Here is a 19,893-nt window from a genome sequence, read left to right as displayed (position 1 = left end):
TGTTGTAAGCCCTTGATACAGCTTGCTTTCATGCTAAGAGTTTATTGAGGGTATTAATCCTGCTTGTATCCAATCCTTCCAGTTCTAGTAGCATGGCTTGAGAGTAGTCTTCTCCAACCAGACTGTGCTGGTGAGCAATTCTGAGGGATTGGACTGCTATCTCCATAGGGAGAATTGCATCATGGCCATAGCTTAGAGCGTAGGGGGTCATGCCAGTTGCTTCTCTTTTTGAAGTTCTATATGCCCACAGAGTTTCTAACAACTTCTCATGCCACTGTTTTGGATTTCTCTTAAGCATTTTCTGATAATGTTGATGATCACCTTGTTACTTGATTCTGCCTGCCCATTAGCTTGGGCATAATAAGGGGTGGATTGAAGCAGTTTGAATTTAAATGCTTCTCCATATCCAGCATTTCTCAATATATGAAAGAAGATCTCCTATCAGTTGTGATTGATTCTGGAATGCCAAACCTTTGTATATTCTGCTCTTCTATGAAAGTGATGATTTCTTGAGATGTTGTGGACTTAACAGGCTTGGCTTCCACCCATTTGGTGAAATAGTCTGTAGCTACAATGATAAAACAGTGTTGTTTGCTACTGGCTGGATAAATCTTACCAATGAGATCCATTGCCCATCCTCTGAAAGGCCATGGTTTTACTACTGGATTCATGGGAACTGAAGGAGCCTGCTGGATTGGGCCGTGCCTTTGACAAGCCTCACACCCCTTGGAATAATCAATGCAATCTTCTATCATAGTTGGCCAGAAGTAGCCATATCTTCTGATTAACCAGCACATCTTTCTTCCTCCTTGGTGAGCTCTACAGATTCCTTCATGAGTTTCTCCCATGATTTTCATGTATTCTTTCTTTCCAAGGCACCTCAGGAGCACCTCATCCTTGCTTTTTCGAACCAAATCTCCATTCCACATAAGGTAGTTTAAAGCCATGATTCTGACTCTCTTTTCAGACGGCAGGGTTGGGTATTGCAAGTAATTTATGATAGGATTTCTCCAATCATCTTCAGTGATTATGGCAGAATTAACATCTATCTCCATTCCTCTGGTCAAAACAGATGGTAGACTTTTCTTTCCTACCTTGATGATTCTTTGCACACAGTCTTCAGGCATTTGTATACCTGTTGCTATCTGAGCCAATTCATTGGCTGCAAATTTTCTTCTCTTGGGATATGTTCCCAAGTAGCTTCTCTGAATTCTGTCAGCAGGTTTCTAGCTGCAACTAAATAAACAGCTAAAGAAGGACTCAGACACTTGTATTCTCCAGCAATCTGTTTCAACACAAGCATAGAATCTCCCAGGATTTCCACAGATTGGATCCCTAATTCCACCAGCATTTCTAGGCCAATGATTAAAGCTTCATATTCAGCCCTGTTGTTGGTGCACTGGAAATCTAACTGGAAAGAATAACAATGTCTAATCCTTAGTGGTTCCTCTAAAACAATCCCTGCTCCGGAAGCTACATCAGTCTTTGATCCATCAAAGTACAGTTTCCAAGGTGTAAGGTGAACTGAATAGATGGGATTGTTGAGGCAAGTATGAACTCTAGTCAATAGATCTGCATTTGCCATGTCCAAAGAGTCCATATTTTCATCTCTTCTCCTGGGTGATCAGCTAGCAAATCTGCTACAGCTTGTCCTTTGACAGCTTTCTGAGGAACATATCTGAAAGCAAATTCTGTCAAAGCCAGAGTCCATTTTCCAATTCTGCCTCTCAACATTGGCCTCGTTAGCATGTAATTGATTACGTCTGTCTTGGCAATGATGTAGATTGTGAAAGGCAGCATATAGTGTCTGAGTTTCACAGCAATGAAGTATAAGGCTAGACAAAGCCTTTCAATTGCAGAATATTTCATTTCTACTTCTGTCAGAGTTCTGCTCAGATAGTAAATTGCATGTTCCTTCCCTTCCTTGTTATCTTCAACCAACAGACTCCCTATGGACAGTTCTGATGCAAAAACATAGAGTTTGAGTAGTCTTCCTCTCTTTGGTGGGGACAGAACTAGTGGATTTGAAAGGTAATGCTTGATTTCCTCAAAAGCTTGTTGGTGCTGTTCTTCCCATTTGAACATTTGTTCCTGTTTCAATCTTAACAAGGAGGAAAAATGTTGGATCTTTCCTGGAGAATTGGATATGAATCTCCTTAGAAAGTTAATTTTTCCTAGGAGACTCTGTAGTTCTTTCTTGTTCCAGGGTGGTAGAGCTTCTATAATGGATTTTGCTTTGTTCTTGTCAATCTGTATGCCTCTTTGGTGGACCAAGAATCCTAAGAAATTTCCTGCTTGAACTCCAAAAACACATTTCTTGGGGTTCATTTTCAGTTTATGTTGTCTCATCCTTAGGAATGCCTTTCTCATATTCGATGCATGGTTTCCCTCCTCTGGGCATTTAATCACCACATCATCTGTATATTCTTCCAGAGAATGCCCTATCCTATTATGGAAAACAGAATTCATTGCTCTTTGATAAGGGGCTCCTGCATTTCTTAAGCCAAAAGGCTTTACAGTATATTCAAAAGCACCTATATGTCCTGGGCACATAATCTGGTTATATCCTGCATTGCCATCCATAAAAGATAGCATTTGGTTATGAGCAGCTCCATCCACTAGCATGTCTGCCATTAGCATAGGGTACTCATCCTTGGGAGATGCTTCATTCAGATTCCTGTAGTCCACACAGATTCTAACTGCCCCTGTTATTCTTTTCAGAACTGGCACAATATTGGCTAGCCAATCAGCATAAACGGCTGGTCTGATGAATCCTGCTTTGAGCAACCTTTCTATTTCTTCCTTGACCTTTAGTACATTCTTCTTCTGGCCTGCTTGACTGGAAGGTAGCCCTCCTTAATTGGCAGGTTGTGTTCTACCAATTTTATGTCTAATCCCGGCATTTCATGATAATGCCAAGCAAAACAATCTCTGAAATCATGCAAAAGTGCAATGATTTCACTCTTAAGGTTTTCTTTCAATAGTGCACTAATGAAAGTGGGTCTTGGATCCTCTTCTGTCCCAAAGTTTATCTCCTGCAATGGATCTTCCACTTCTGGTAAAGAATCATCTAGTGTTGTTGGTGCAAAGTCTAGTACCTCCTCCTGTAAGGTCTCTTCCTGTTCTTCAGTGCTCTCATGGGTGAATTCTGCCATATTGATGGCTGGATCCTGCCTAGAGAGCCCTCTCTCTTCCCAATATATCAACAATCTTTTTGTAATGGATCGGATTGTTGCAGCTCGATCCTTCTCTTGTTGATTGAGACTAAACATCAGAGTTCTGGAGTTTTAGAACAAAAAGTCTATTCCAGTCCTCTAGAGAACTGGCTAGACCATCTTCAATGAGTCTCTGGGTCGTGACACCATGGGGGCGGCCATTCTGGTTGACTCCACAGAAAGTGAAAGGTCCAAGGTCATCATGATAATACCTCGCCTCAAAACACATGGCAGAAGGCAGAAATAGCCGTGGATCGGCCTCTACTATCTCCATGTGACCTTCTTCATTCCAAAGGGCTAACTACTGGTGCAGAGTGGAAGGAACACATAAGCTTTGGTGAATCCAGTCCCTGCCAAGCAGTGCATTGTAAGTGGCAGAAGTGGTGTCTACCACAAAAAATGCAATCTTCAGTTCTTTGCTTCCAACTATGACATCCACATCCAAGATTCCATGAGTTTTGGTGATGCTCCCAGCAAAGTTGGTGACAGTTAAGCGTGTTGGAATCAAATCCTTCTCTGTTCTGCCCATCTTAGTTAGCAACCTGTGAGGCAAAAGATAAATGGCTGCACCTCCATCTACCATGACTTTGGAAATGGGAATACCCCCAAAGTTTGCTGTTATGAATAAAGGTCTGAGGTGATTGGCCATTTCCTTGGTTGGTTTGGAGAAGCAAAGCTATTTTGCAACGGTTTGTTAACAGTTCTGCCTGTTTTGGGAGTGCCTGTTTGCTGTTCTGGTGCCTCCTCTGCTTCTGCCAGCCTGCACTCAAAACTTTCCTGAGAGAACACGTCTCCTTCCAAAGTGCTTTCTTGCCCTTCTGCTGCCCTGAACTTCTTTGGCAGAATGAACACCATGTTAATGCCTAGATCACCTTGTAACAGGCTTTCTAGTTCTGCACCAAAAGCCTCAGTTTCTTCATCCAATTCTCCATCATACTTCATCTGTTCTTCCCCATATTCTTCTGTCCAGTCTTCCTGTTCTCCTGTTTCAAGGAGTCCATTCTGGTCATCTGCAGATGGTTCATAGTCCAACTGCTCTTCTTCATACTCTTCAATCCAGTCCTCTTTCCCTTCTACTGGAATAGATTTGAATTCTCCTTGTGCTTGTGAAGGCTCAAGCTGACTGCCTGAGGATGAGGCAAGATTGATAGTAGTTTTGCCTGGAGATTCTGCTTTTTCTAGCTTTTGTGGCTGGCAAGCTGTTTGTTCTGCCGGAGGAGGTACTTCTGGTTTCATTCCTTTTCTGGCAGAACTGGTTTCTGGAAGTACCTGTGTGTTGTCCCTGTTTTTTAGGAAAGTGCAGTATTGCCTTTGAACCCTCCTCTTCTGAGTTCTGGTTAGCTCCAGAGTTGGTCTACCACTTTTCCCTATAGAATACCATCTGCCCTCTATCATAGCTGCCAAGGGTTTCTCACTCCCAGTCATCTTAATGGCTATTTCCTTCTTGGGCTGCTCGGTTATTCTTCTGCTGTGCTGAGCAGATCTAAAATGGTCCTTCTGTCTGGCTCTATCTTGAGATAGACCCAGAACTCGGCCTTGCCAATGGCATGACATCCCAATTCTATCAAAAACACTAGGTGTGGGCTGATTCTGCCTATCCAAAACCACCTCTAACTCTGTCTCACACTTGCACTTGCTGCAAAGCACTACTCCAGCTGAGATAGTTGCTCTTGGCTTCTGACTAGTTTCCCTTATGACTTTTCTGCCTTTGCTGGAGCTGGCTTCTGTCGCTGTTCTAGCCAATTGACTTGTGGCTGAGGAAAGGGATCTGTTGTAATTGATGGAGGTTTCTTCGCCAGTTTCAGCCTTCCTGCTGTTATTCCTTCTTGTATGACATCCCTGAAAATAACACAACTACTGGTAGAATGGTTCCAAGAGTTGTGCCACCTGCAATACTGCTTGCCCTTGAGCTCTTCCGGCTTCGGCATCCTGTGGGGTGTCTCTATTGCTTTATGTAGCAACATCTCATCAAATAAAGCATCCACCTTGGTTAGATCAAAGGAATAAATCTTATTCTATGTTGGTTTGTTTGGAGCAAATCCTTTTGTGAATGGTGGCGGCTTTTGGTCCTTTGGTGGCCTTGTAAGAGCCTTGCAGCTGATAGGATGTTTCAATTTTGCCATCTCTACTACTGCAATTTCTCTTTCCTCCAAGCCTCCTGCATCTTCTTCTGATTCTACTTCAATTAGATGTATTAAAGCAGAAGGTGACTTGTAATACGTGCCTTTGGAAGAGTTCCTCTTCTGTTGTTCTTCCCTAAGCAGCTCCTCATATTTAGATGCTTTATCTGCCAGTTCTGCCAGATCTCCAAACAGCATCCCATCAAATCTTTTTCTCAGAGAGATTTTAAGGGCAACTTGAGCCATCTGGATGAAGTGCCTTTCTTCCATAGGGATTCGGCACTTCATTTTGAGCTTCCTGAACCTGGTTATGAAGTCTTGGGCAGGTTCATCTTCACTCTGTTTGAGGGCAGTAAGATCACTGATGGTGACTTCTGGCTGAATCCTATAATAATAGTCATGGAAAACACTTTCTATCTGCTCCCAAGTTTGAACAGAATTAGCTGGCAGACTGGTGTACCAGGTGATAGCTTGTCCAAAGAGAGAATTCCCAAAAAGCCTTAGTTTTAACAGAGGGTTATTTTCTATGGCTATGCACTGGACAGAGAACCTGTCTATATGCTCAACTGATGAAGCATGGGGATCCTCTCCGTTGAACAAGGTGAAGTTTGGCACCTTAAAGCCTGGTGATGGAGGTATCTGATCGATATAAGCCGGATATGGCTTTCTATAGGTGGGCCTCTCTCCTGTTCTGGCTTCACGCTCCATCATCTCTCTGATCATTCTTTGTAATGCCCTCATGTCATTCAAAGCATTGGCAGGGTACCGATTTCATCCCTGTTCTAGCTGGACATGATCAATCCTAGGCTCCACTCTGTATGGCCTGGGCAGAGCTTCCTCCTGTGTTCTTCCTCTTCTTCTGGCTCTGGATGATTCCTCCAGTTTGCCCCTGGCCTATTCCTGTCATTGTTAGCAAAAGGGTTGTTTCCCCCTCTGCCTCTTCTGTCTCTTGCAGGTGGAGGGAAGGGATTGGGATCCATCCTTTTGGGTCTGTAGGGCAACACAGCTGAGCTCAGGCAGAAGTGCCAAAGGTTGATCATGTGGGGCCACAGGTTGTGGAATACGCTGAGGTTCTGGTTGATTCTGCTGGATCTGAACTGGTGTAGGGCCTTATGGCCGGACTGGGGCCTCATGTTCTTGGACGGGAAGGGCTCCTCCTCTCTGTCCAGCCTGGATCTCTCCATGCCCTGGTATTCCAGCTATTTGTGCAATGAGAGGGTTCTCCAGGTATGGCCATGCTAATCCTGGTGGAGGGCCCTAAGGAAGGTCTAGTTGTTGGATAACAGCATCCGAATTTGGAATTCTGGCCATGGCAGCTTCACGGTCCTTCCTGAACTGCCTGTTACACTGCCATTGCATCATGGCTGTCATGTTATTGAGAGTATCCTGGCTCCTTTGTGTTGTAACCTCCTGTCGAAACACAAATTCCTATATTTGATTTATCTTCCTGGAGCTGGTCCTGGAACGTCTGCTTCCGGTACTGTCATGGACTGATTGCCTGGCGTCACTTTCTTCTGACTCCAAACCTTCCCTGAGAGCTACTTGATTTATCTCCATGGGGTGGTGCGGGTTCTGGCTAGAGCTTCCAATATTCATAAACTTGAGAAGAATTATGTTAGAGTATGTATACTGAGAAGTCTTACTGGGAGTGCCAAATTGTTCACCCATTTTGTTTTTTACTCCTGTGATGGAAGGGCAAAGTTCCCCATTACCTTGAAAACCATTGACTGGTCAACACGCCAACTTTCTTTGGTGTGCGAGCGTACCACTGTTAGGAATAAAAAATCCTAACAGACTTCTTTGAAACAGATAACTTGCGCCCCAAGTTACTGATTTCTAAACAAGTGATTGTGAATTTGGTTGAGGAATATCTCCCAAGTAAGTTCTTTTCCTGCCTTAGACTGGTGAGGACTTCATAATTTATCACAGTATAGAATTGGTAGTTCTGGCCAGAATAGATGATAATAAAGTGGACTGTTTTAGGCAGAACTCCCTTTTACAAAATTAAAAAGGGAGAAATCAACTCTACAAAGACAAAACGATGGCTGGAATCCCATTTCTACCTGGGTAGAATCTTCTGATCCTGGCTAGACTGAGTATGCCTGTGTTGGACTAAGCGGTTAACAACTTCAACTGCTTAGCTTCAGCTGTAAATCGATACCAAAGTTCAATTTTAGCAGAGCTTTAATCTACTTCAAGCCTTGGGAGGCTTTTGAGCGGGCAGAACTGCAGCTTCTTCAGTCTGAAGGAGCAGAAGTGGCTGGACTTGAGGACTTAATAAACTGGAACTGCACTATAAAATTTGTTGAGGTTTTCATATTTGTGAAAACTCAAACTCTGCTTGTCTTGGCTTTTGCTGAACCAAATTTATAACGAGAGAAGTCTCGCTTTGAATGACTTGTTTCTCTAAGTCTGAACTTTGGAAGTTCTGATCTATAGCTGGCTTCTTTTATGGCTCAAATTAGCTTTTGGTTGCTCCAGTTTGTTTGAAGGTTCTCAGTGATCAAGTGATCATTTTGAGTTTTTTGCCTTTGGTTGATTTTTTTGATTGTTTGATTGGTTGTTCAATTTTTTTTTTTTTTTTTTTTTGTGTCGCTCTGTTCACCCTCTCTTTATATTTATAAGAAATGTTCTGGAGTAGGGTTTCTTTCTTTTAATAATGGGCGGCAAAATTCTCAAAAGATCTTTCATTTTTAAATACAAAGAAGAAGGGGTTTTTATCAATTTTGGCAGATAGGCTCTCAATAGTCAGTTCTATTTAAGACCAATCACTTCTTTGGTTTTTTTGGAAGAGAACCTAACCCCTCTTTAATTCCAATTGCCCCTTGTGAGAACTCAAAACCGTGATGGTTAGTTTGATTTCCCTATTTGAACAACTTTCTGTCCTTTTGCTTATCTCTTTTTGAGAACATAGACTTCTTATCTCTTGGAAGGATCTCCCTCTTTGGAGTAGAAACATTATTTCCAAATATATAAAAGGGATTTGATCTTTCTGATGGCAGAGTTTCAGAGAAGTTTTCTCCTAGTTGCCAGCCACTGACCTGCTTTTATTTAATTCCCAATCATCTCTGTGATAATTGAAATTGTTGACTTTTCAAAGTCAGAGAACAACACGTGGGCCTATTCCTCTCTTGGGTCTTTTCCTTTTTTTAATCATTCCAAGCCCAGTTTCAAGTTTGGGCCATGGGTTGATCTTTCTTTTCTTCTCTTTTTTTGAAGCTCAAGTTCGTGTTGTCGTTGGTTTTAACAAATCATGGGCTGGGCTTTGTTGGATTTTGGGCTCTGTTTTCTTGTTTATTTTGCGAAGCCCAGACTACTTGGCCCCTGTGTCTTTATTCTGAGCTTTTTCCGCGTTGGACTGGGCGTGTCAAATTAGGCCCAAACACCTTGCTTGTAAGCAATTTCTTGTGATATATTGGGTTATCAAAGCTCAAAAAGGGTATATCAATGTCAGTCCTATTCACACATATTGTTAATAATGCCATGAAATTACAAGTATACATCACATCCACCTATCTATATATGTTGCTATGTTAGATACGATGACATTTATTATCAAACACTAATAATCTCTCAAAATCTTATACATTAATGATTTCTTATGGACCATTTGATTCAAGTTTGAAAACCATTATTCTTTTGGTACTTACGTAATATCGTAAAATAATCAAGTTTGAAAACCATTATTCATTCATATCGTTAAATTTGTTTATACCCTACTCCTAATTTGTACATATGAATGAATACAAGATACGAACAAATGTGGTTTAAAGTTAATAAATAAGGTACAAAAAGATGTCATGCGCCACTACTTAGCCGCACAGTCAAGTTAGCTTAAGAGCTAAGAGAATCACGCAATGCAAGGTTCTTACTTTGAGCTTAGAAATTTGAGCCTCCTTACTTTTAGATTTAGAAATCATGTTTAGGGAGAATATAATCTGCAAGTGAAAACAACGATGGTTATTTGAAGGGCTTCTTAGATCTAGGTCCAATACGATTAGCTGTCATTGGGTTTAATCCTCGCGTTTTTGGTTTTAGATGTAGGTCCTTTGACATTTATTACTTTTTTTTGTTTTGTCAATTTTACAAATAAGGAAAACACATTGAAAATCTAAATTTAATGCATTATTTCATTATAATTGAATTCCATAATTTAAATTTTGAATTCTTTCCTTGATAATATTCCTAACATATGGATAAAATTTAATCAATAAGAAGTAAAGACCCACATATTATACCAATCGACCAGACAAGCACCCACATTAAATTATGTACCTGACATATAGGTAAATAGTGTTATTATTAGCAACGAAAAATACTTAATGATAAATCGTGTTACCTATAAGTTAGGAACATAAATTAGAAGACTACATATAAGTCATATACAAAAATAGACAAAATAAAATTGTATATTACCTATAAAAAAAAAATACATAAAATACTATTACTGACAGGACCCGATCCTAATTCCACTTTGGAATTCGGGCCGGACCCTGTGCGTGTCCGACACCTGACGAATGTCGGGCACAAAAGACCTTTTTACCCTTCCTGTTACAAACTACGATTTAAAACTTCCCTAGACTCCTACCAAAAATTCGGCAGAGTCTCCCCTGTAATTTGTCCAAACCCAAAAAAATTTTCACCTGTTAAACAAGCAGTAATATTCACACCAACTGCCAGAATAGGTAAATAAAACATTCACCAATTCTGATTTTCAACTCTAACCAGATATCAGAGCAGTTACTAACTATTTACAAGAATATAAGTATTTTACAACAAAATCCTACGTTTCGTGGGTGGCGCGGGAGCTAGGAGAAGGCCCGGTGGTGGATTCCTGTGCACGGTTACTGCCTGGGGGCGCAAAACATTTGAAAGTGTGAGTGGACAAATAATAAGGTTCCAGAAAAACAAAAGTGAACCTAATAACCCCCACTGTAGAAAAATAGATATGAAAATTGTATTCAAATATAAAGCATTCACACAAATGTATATATATTTCTATGCAGATGCAAAAATGCTCAAATGTCGAGAAAGCTTGCATAAAATTACTGTAATCAACATTCACATAAAAGCACTGAAATCTCTTTAAAACTACCACCTAAGTGTACCCCTGTAAATCCGTCAACTCCCCTGGCAGGTCTCGGCGACACACAGTCTATCCGAGCCGCAAACTGGCAGGATTCAGGGGACCGCAGTCAACCTGATCCGCTGGGAGGTCTCGGTGACACAAAGTCAATCCGCGCCGCACTGGCAGGATTCAGGGGACCGTAGTCAGCCTGATCCGCAAATCCTGGCAGGTCTCGGTGACACACAGTCAACTCGAGCCGCAAATCCTGGCAGGTCTCGGGACACCAAGTCAATCCGAGCCGCAAATCCTGGCACTCATGGTCCGAGCATCCCCGAAACTCGTGAGGCAAATGTCAAGTGCACTGACAAAACTGAGGGTAATTGTATGTCTGTAGACATCGACAAAACTGAGGGTAATAACCATAATTGGGTACATGGTGGTTTAAAATACAATATCTTAGAAAAGTCTGCTGAATAACTGTATTTAATAAATCTGAAACTAAACTGCTATTTCTTCTGATATAAATCTCAAACTCTCCTTTTTATATCACATTAACATAATTAATTAAGCAGCATATAAATAAGATATTTTACTGCACAGATCATGCTCGGAAAAACAGTCAATAACACTTATTCAAAATCAAATAATGAAATTCATTTATAAAATCATTTAGAAAAGAAAAGTCCACTCACTTCTGGTCCGAGCTAGCTAGACCTCTTGAAGGTCCCTCCTGTGGGTCTGTCTTGGCCCTGGTGCCTGATTAACCATGAATATTAAATTAATAAACCCGCTCAATAAAAGTATTAAATCAAAAACCCTGACCCCCGGCTCCTAGAATTGCGTGCACTCACTTGAAAGTTAAATCTATGCCCACTTTAGCATTTCAGACATTTAAAACGGTCTTAAAAGACTTGAGACCGCATGAAGCGATAAACGGTCAGACCGGTCGATCCGGAACCCCGTGGGGTCCACTACCTCCAATGGCCGATCTGGGATTCCCTAAAAGTCCCTCACAGAGAAAAACCCATATCCTGCGAGTTTGGCTCAAATTGGACGGTCGGATTGGCCACAATCGTGTAATCGCTTAATTTCCAAACCCTAGCCCCAGGGTTCGCGATTTCGGAGTATCCGGGACTCCGATTTACAATCCGTTGAATCCTACACGATCCTGAAATCATGTACAACGACATATCTGAAATTGAGTGCGATCCAATGGCTCGACAGTACTGCACCCGGGAATCGCACAATATGGAAAATCCGTTCGGGGCTCAAACGGACTCTAAATCGAGATCCGTGAAATCCTACGCACTCGTGACAACACGAGGATCGCAAAAATACACAGAGTCACTACACTACCCTCACCCATGCGCCGCCACACGCGCCGGCAGCTTGGGTGTCCAAAGCGATAACGACTCGCCGGAAAAACTCAAAACCACGGCTCCAAACTCCTATCCTAGGTATAACACCACATTTGGAGCCACTTTTGTTCTTGGACATACCCCAAAAAGTGGCCGAAAACTGCCGATCACGGAGGCCAAATCTTGGCCGAATTTCAAGTCAAAAGTTGAGTGATCTACGGCTAAAATCGATGAAAACCTATCCAACCATCAGCTAGAGCACGAAAAATAGGTGAGAATCCATACCTTACTCGAAAGATTTGGTTGAGAATTGAAGGAGAATGAAGGGTTGGAAGTTTAGGCCAAAACTGGTCGGTTTTCTAGGTTTTCCAGCCAATTCCGGTCGGCTCGTGGGATGAGATTGGTCGTGGCGTGACGGCGAGGTCGAGGCGGTCCCATCGGTACCGGCGCCGTAGATTGGGATGGCCTGTGGTGGTGGCTGGGCTGATCGGAAGGGGAGAGGGGGCACGGGCGTCGCGGGAGGGAGGAGAGAGAGGGGAGAGAGAAAACTGAGGGGAGAGAGAGAGAGAGAGAGAGAGAGAGAGAAGAGATAAAAATATGACTTTTGTCCAAATTACCGTTTTGCCCTTCGCGGTATTTTGACCGTATTTTCTTCGTTACAACTCCGATTCGAGTCCACTCCGTGTCTACGGACTCGATTTGTCGTGCTCTACGCAACGGCGTAAGTGGAATTGTCAAATTCCTTCTCGGTCAAAAAGTTAAATTTTTCCCAATTAAATAATGTGATGGCAAAATCGTCTTTCTTCTAGAATAAATTACTAATTAATTTAGGATATTTTGATTTGGGTTATTACAATTACACATTGTCGAAAATATGAAAAAACATATATATACCTATGCAATAGGCAATAGGCAATATGACATAAATGACTATTACCCTATTCAAGTCATAAGAGGCAACATTGGAACGAAAATTTATTTTAAAAATAAAATAATTAAAATATTACATCATAAAATATTTTTAAAAGAATGCAATTTATGTGGCACAAAAATCAAAGGACTTGGATCAAAGTCACCAATTCCGAGGATTAAACCCAACTTCTCAATAGGAATTTGGATCTATATCAACTTTTCTATTATTTGAAAAACACGACGTAATATTAGATTTCAAACGTCAATATATAACTTGTAACATCCCACATTGACCAATGGAGAAAGGGTGATGTGCCTTATATGTACATGCCCGCCTCCATCTAGCACGAGGCCTTTAGTTCACTGGCTTTGGAGTCATGGGAACTCCAAAGTTAAGCGAGTTGGGGTTAAAGCAATCCCGGGATGGGTGATCCACTGAGAAGTTTCTCGTGAGTTTTTAGAAACAAAACTGTGAGGGCAGAGAGGGGGGCCCAAAGCGGACAATATCATGCTACGGCGAAGCCGATCCTGGGATGTGACAATTTGGTATCAAAGCCACTCTGGCGTGTGGTGCGAGTGCGCCAACGAGGACGTCGGGCCCCTAAGAGGGGTGAATTGTAACATCCCGCATTGACCAACGGAGATGGAGTGATATGCCTTATATGCACATGCCCTCCTCCATCTAACACGAAGCCTTTTGGAAGCTTACTGGCTTTGGAGTCATGTGAACTCCAAAGTTAAGCCAGTTGGGGTTAAAACAATCCCAGGATGGGTGACCCAATAGGAAGTTGCTCATGAGTTCCCAGAAATAAAACCGTGAGGGCAGAGAGGAGGGCCCAAAACGGACAATATCGTGCTATGGCAGAGCCGATCCTGGGATATGACATAACTACTACCATAATTAACACACCATGACGGTAATTAACTTCGTGCTATTTGTTTACGTCATTTTAATTTACACACCACGACGGTGATTAATTACCGTCATGGTGTGTTAATTAAAACATCGTAAACAAGACAACACCGTTGTCTTAACACGTTGTGAGAGTGAGAGACTACTGATATTATTTAAAACAATGAAAGACGTCGTTATTTTGAAAATGGAGTCTTGTTTCCAGACACTTTCTTTCATGGCATCAAAATTAGAAATGACTTTGAAAAAAAAAACTTAAAATGATTTTTACCACCAAAAAAAAAAAAAAGAGTGAGAAAAAACCTTTGGTGTACAAAGAAAGTTTGCTTCCGACATAACCTTTGGAGATTTGGAACAAAGAGGAGGAGGAGAGGAAGATGACGAGATTCACATACGCCGCTTTGGGAAGGAAAACTGAGAGGAGACTGAAATATTTTATCGGTTAGAGAGAACATAAAAATTTCGGTCAGGTGACGAAAAAATTTATATACAATCACAAAGTTTCATAACACAACGGTTTTTATAAAAACCACCCTAGTATGTCGTTAAAACGATGCAAAATCAATAGAAACCAACGTGGTTGATAATAAAGTCAAACAACTTTTAGTATTCCGAAACCGACGTGGTTATTTACAATTTTACAAGACAAAATCTTACTTTTGCTGACGTGGTATTTATAGTTAATACATCGCTTGTTTAAAATAAACTGCCGTGGTTATTTACAATTTAACCCTACAAAGGAGTATTTTGGTCGACGTGGTATATAAGTTAATATAGTGCTATTTACGATTAAACCACTGTGGTTGGTTTGAATAACCACGACGCTCTTTACGAATAAACCCCTTGATGTAAAGATAAATTGGGGCTTTTCTTCACTTTTACTTTTTTATTAGAGTTCCAACTCTAACTGAAGTCGCATACGCCCTTGGTTCTCTCTACCTCTCTGAAGGTCCGGATTTGGGTGGGAAGCAATAATTTGGAAGTTGATGTGTTTGTGTCTCTCTCACCTCTCTAAAGGTCCAAAACATTATTGACACAAACATCATCAACTTCAAAAATATTGTCTTTCTCATGTTGGTGGTTAGATTGTGATGAGGAATATAGCTCCTACTGATAAGATTTCATATCTCTTGGGATCTCGTTTTCATTTCTCTGACGATTTCATTTGGTAAAAAAGCCTAAAATTATATTTCATATGATAGTTTTCTATATAAATCATAGTAGTTTTACTTCATACTTGTCATTTTGTTGATCTACCGTCGTAGGCTACCAAAATCCAAATTTAAGACGACGATAGTCAGAGAAGGACAGTCATATAAAAAGAATATAGACAACGGTATTTTTCATTTAACAACGTGGAAAAAATAATATAATACGGCGCTATAAGTGAAGAAACTAACGTGGTTAGTAAAACAACCTGCGCTACATTCTAAATAACGAAGTGGTAAATTGCATTTACCACAACCGTTTATTTATACAAATTGTCGTAATAAAAAATCCACCAACATCTTACAGAAAAAATTATTAAGTGGGCTTTTCTTTTCCTGGATGTAAAGTTAAATTGGGGCTTTTCTTTACTTTTATTTTTCTATTGGGGCATCGGGTGGATGTCGAAAAAATCACAAAATTCGTCACGAATTTCGAGAAATTCAAGACGGGTCCTATCATGAGGTGGATGTGGGTGGGGAATGGGACGGGGGAGGTTGCGAGGCTAGGTTGGGGTCGGGGTGGGTCTCATCTTGTTTTGGCTATACTTGTATGTAGCCACCCTCCACATGATAGCCTTTAGAAAAAGGCTAAAAGGATAATAGCGGCAGGTCGGTAATCTGGGTTCTTTTTATTTTTGGTTACTTTTTAAAAAACTTTTTGTTATTTTATTATTGGTTTGGTTTTTGAGTTTTGGTTACTTTTTTGGTTACCTTTGTTTTTGGACCGAAATGCCCCTTAACAACGGGCTTGTATTGCTTAAATTGAAAATTACATGGACAAATTGATCAAATTGAAACAATAGGGACCAAAATAGTAGAAGTGACAAACTACAATCACCAAAAACAATTGTTTGCCAAAAACAAATAAAAATGGGTCTTGGCAGCCGAAAAGGGTATTTAAGGGGGGAGATGAGAAGTAGCGGTGGCTGGGCTCATATTCAATGCCCATTAATCCACCTCCAGCCATATTTGCCCTATAGTAAAACTGAGGCCCAAGCACTTCGACATATAGCTTTAACCTTGTCCTGAGACTAGACATGGGTTGGATTATTAGGAGGATGAATTCATCAGCTTACATAAATACATACATGTATTTCTTTTCTCTTCTTTTTTTTTTAAGAAAAAAGAAAGAAAAAAAAAAAGAAAAAAAGAGATTGATCCATCAACTTATCAAGAATTTGCTGATGAGACCATGGATCTTCTCGTTACAAGTCAGGAAAGCATCCAAGAAGATGGTGGTTTTGAGCTTCTTGCTCATAATTTTGGGGTATCAATGGCACTTCAAGTAAGCTGTCCAAATTTCTCCAATCTATGTGCTGATCACTGCTATTCATGTTGCACCTTCGGTCGTCATAGTGTTCAGTGGTTATATTATTGTTTTGCTGCTCATGCACACCTTGTTTGTTGGCCAAGCTTGTTGAAATGCTTGGGCTCTCTAGTTGAGGAAGTTCTGTGAGTTGGTTGCCCATGAAAATATGATTTGAAATGAGATGATCTTGCTGATCCAAACCAAAGGATTGATATTGAAAACCTTGGCTCGGGTTCACCATATGCATCTCACTCCCAAAATTTGAAGATGAAGCATGGCTGTTATGTTCTCTGATATAGTAAGCATGCTTCAATGCTTCAAAACCTTGCCTGTGGCTAGGGCTTGGCTTCTTGAATGCCCGGCATACAACCCATCCTTCTTCCTGCATTGTCACCACCACGCCGGATTAGTGGCTTGATTATAAATTAATTTTCATAAATAGAGAAATATATGTATGATATTGTAGTACGACCATAATATGAGTTGACGATATTGTTAAAATTTTCTGCTTTTAGGGAATAATATCAAAAAATATCCGCTTATATTATAACACGTAGAAACTATACCACGTCACCATACTCCACTACTACACTAGTCCACTTTCAAGAATAAATATATGTTATTGGACTTCTTTTCTCTCCTAGTCTTGGCAAAATATTATGAATTAGTGTCTAATACAAGTACTAGTCCATTAGAAATCAATTAAATTAGTTACATTATATATTTAGGGGAGTTGATGGGATATTGAACTTGCCTGAGGGGGTGCATGTTCAGATGTTTGGAGGCGATATTCATGCATGATCCAGTCAGTTTTGTTCCCGTTAGGTGCTCGTCCTTTGTAGAACACAAGGGTTTTCCTCATTCCTATAATGTTGTTCTTTGAAAGCACTGCCTTGTCCCTTCCTGTTGCCTTCCAGAATCCGGCAGCCGTGGCTCTATTTGTCCGAGTTCCGGTCGGGTACTTCTTGTCTTTGTGACTGAAGAAGTACCACTCATTCTGTTCACTGTAACCTAGCTTGCATCTTGCTGCACCACACCATACATAAGATACATGTAGCTCAGTATCTATATATTTATGAAAAAAAAGAATACGGCAGAAGCTGCACTTTTCGCTTATAAAAAATTTAGAAAAGAGGAGTACATAATGACTTTTGGAAATAGTGTCAATAACTCTTTTATTTATTTATTTTTTTAGTACAAGAACTCTTTTATTTAACCATTTTTATTATTTTTATTTATTTTGAAGAAAGCGCTTGCAGAAAAATGTGTGGCATGATGCTTACTAAAAAGATGAAAGTTGACTAATTCAGAGGAAATAAGTGCATTATGTTTTTTTTTTTTTTTGCTAACAGAAATATATCAATGCATCTTTCATATGTATATATGATTCCTTTCTACAAATTGTGTCATACCCTAAATTTAAAATGTAGTATGAACGTATACATACTTAATTAGGTCCATATATATTTAATTTGTGCCATATCCATCGATCGAGGTTAATCGATCGAGGTCAAATATCAAATTTAATTTGATCTTCATGTATATATATATATATATGTACCTTGTATGTCCCATGGTTCAATTTTGTACAGGTCAATGTCAATAATGACGTCCAGATCAATTTGTAGTGAGTTGATCTTTCTTTTCAGGTAGTAACCCACAAGTTCTTCTTCTGTCGGGTGAAATCTAAAACCTGGTGGAACACAAGACTCCATGTGATCCATTAACAATCTTCTGGTCTCCGAGCCTGAATATCATGTATGGAAAAAAAAAAAAAAAGTATGAGAGAGGAGTGAGGGAGAGAGATATATATATATATATATATATATATATAGAACATCTTCATTATGCTTTTGACTCTACGTGTGGTTGAATATATTTTCGTCAATATCACATCAAATGACAAATAATGATGTGATATATATTTCCTTCCACACACAGCAGCTTGAAGCTTCTTTAATTTGTGGGTTTAGGCCTAACATATGAAAAAGCCAAGTGAGGAGACAAATATTGACTGTTGGAGGGATATTGAAGTGGAATTCTAAAAGACTAATAGAGTAGCTAAGCTAGCTAGTAATGATGGAAATTTCATCACTTTTGTGGGAGTTGTTAGTGGTGTTGCATGTGTTTGTGGCTATGACATTGCCAAAAACAATCATGGCATTTGCAGAGGAAGAGTGTGGAGCCCACCACACAAACATGGCTGATGATCGAATTAATAGTGGTTTATCCTTATAAGTAAGCATAATTAAGTGATTGGGTCGTACTCTCATGTTAATCCATGGCATGTATGGGATTCTTTTTTTCTGTAGAGTTTGTCCTACGTGATTTTCCTAAGAAGGTTTTAACGAAACTCTTGTAATCGTGCAGGTCTTTATATACCTTTTATGCTTTATGAAATATGAATGAAATCTTCTTCTAAAAAAGCATAATTAAGTGATTGTTTTTTAATTAGTTGCATATGCATGGAGTAATTAGGAAAAGTATTGAACACAAAAGTTGGCCGAAAAGCTTGACTTTGCTGGCACAAGCATGTTCTATTTCTTTGAGTGCAGTGCACTCCGGGCCTGCTACCTCCGCCTGCTAGTGCTTAGTTTTAGTGGTGGCTAAGTGCTGGAAATTAAAACATTTCATACACCCTACGCAATATAGTTATTTCTTCAAGCAAAAAACCAGAAGAACAAAAAAAATATATATATATGAGAAACTGATATTTCAGCACATAATAATCCAGAATCAATTGAGGTCAATTAAACTCTCGCACACCAGCAGAAGATTCCTGGTGAGATCTAATTAAGTTTGGAATAAGAAGTTATGATCCAATGTTTGATGCATATTTCATCACTCAAAATCAAAATGTGAAATTTTATGATGAGATTCAACATTTGCAATACCTAGAACATATATAATTAAGCTATATATATATATACACATGCTATAGAAGGATTAACATAGATTATCAAAATAACCTAGCTATAAGTACCCCTGTCTGTGTAGGTATAATATATATGATATGTAATATCAAACACAAAAATACTCACAGGAAAATAAATAAATGTATTGCTGCTGTGTGCCTTTGCGCTGGCCAAAGAGAAAATATCAGGAGATTGAAGCTTCTGTTTCTGAGAGATTGAGAGATCGAGATCCAGAGAGACGTCGATCGAGAGAGAGAGAGAGAGAGAGAGAGAGAGAGAGAGAGAGAGAGAGAGAGAGATGGATGGAGGTAGACAGGAAGAATGCAGTGAACATAAATTTTTGTTGAAGAAAAAGAGAGGCTAATAAATGTATTTATATGCATGGAGCATGGAGCTTTAGATGAAGAAAAGATGAGTAGATGAAGAAGAGGGAATTAAGAGAGGATAGAGTGGTAAGGGTATTGATTACATGAGGATTGCGCGTGGGGTGGCAGCTGAGAAAATGAGATGGAAGGTTTATTTGGACGGCGTCACACCAAGTTTTCACGCCACCCGCCCACCGCTATTTTGTTCCCTAAGCTTTTCCATATGTATCAATTCAATTATAATATATATGTACTTTTAGTTTTTTTTCTTGTTTTTTTTATAACTAAACTAGGTTTTAAGTTTTAACAACTCACACTCACGCACTCTATGTCATGCATTTATCATCCATCACAAAATATTAAGAGAGATTCAAATGCATTGTATATTGTTGGATGCAAATATATACAATGCGGTCCAATGATTCGAATTGTCTAGTTTGAGAATAATTTCTAAAAATAATCAACACAATTAAATTTTCACTAAATTAACCAACCCTCTCATACAGACAT

General features: G+C 39.8%; 1 protein-coding gene across 1 annotated transcript; it reads right to left on the bottom strand.

The window, feature by feature from the left end:
• Positions 1-15,991: 15,991 nt before the first annotated feature.
• On the bottom strand, positions 15,992-19,216 carry LOC117638133 (NAC domain-containing protein 30). The gene is made up of 4 exons (XM_034373241.1): positions 19,145-19,216; positions 17,665-17,850; positions 16,858-17,129; positions 15,992-16,485 (listed from the first exon to the last, which is right to left on the bottom strand). The coding sequence occupies exons 2-4, from the start codon at positions 17,825-17,827 to the stop codon at positions 16,000-16,002; spliced, it is 921 nt and encodes a 306-aa protein (XP_034229132.1). The 5' UTR covers positions 17,828-17,850; positions 19,145-19,216; the 3' UTR covers positions 15,992-15,999.
• Between the last annotated feature and the right edge of the window lie 677 nt (positions 19,217-19,893).

Source organism: Prunus dulcis, chromosome 8 (assembly GCF_902201215.1).
Source record: "Prunus dulcis chromosome 8, ALMONDv2, whole genome shotgun sequence".
Classification (NCBI taxonomy): domain Eukaryota; kingdom Viridiplantae; phylum Streptophyta; class Magnoliopsida; order Rosales; family Rosaceae; genus Prunus; species Prunus dulcis.
The sequence above is the reverse complement of the archived record's forward strand: the minus strand, read 5'-3'. Positions and strand labels throughout refer to the sequence as shown.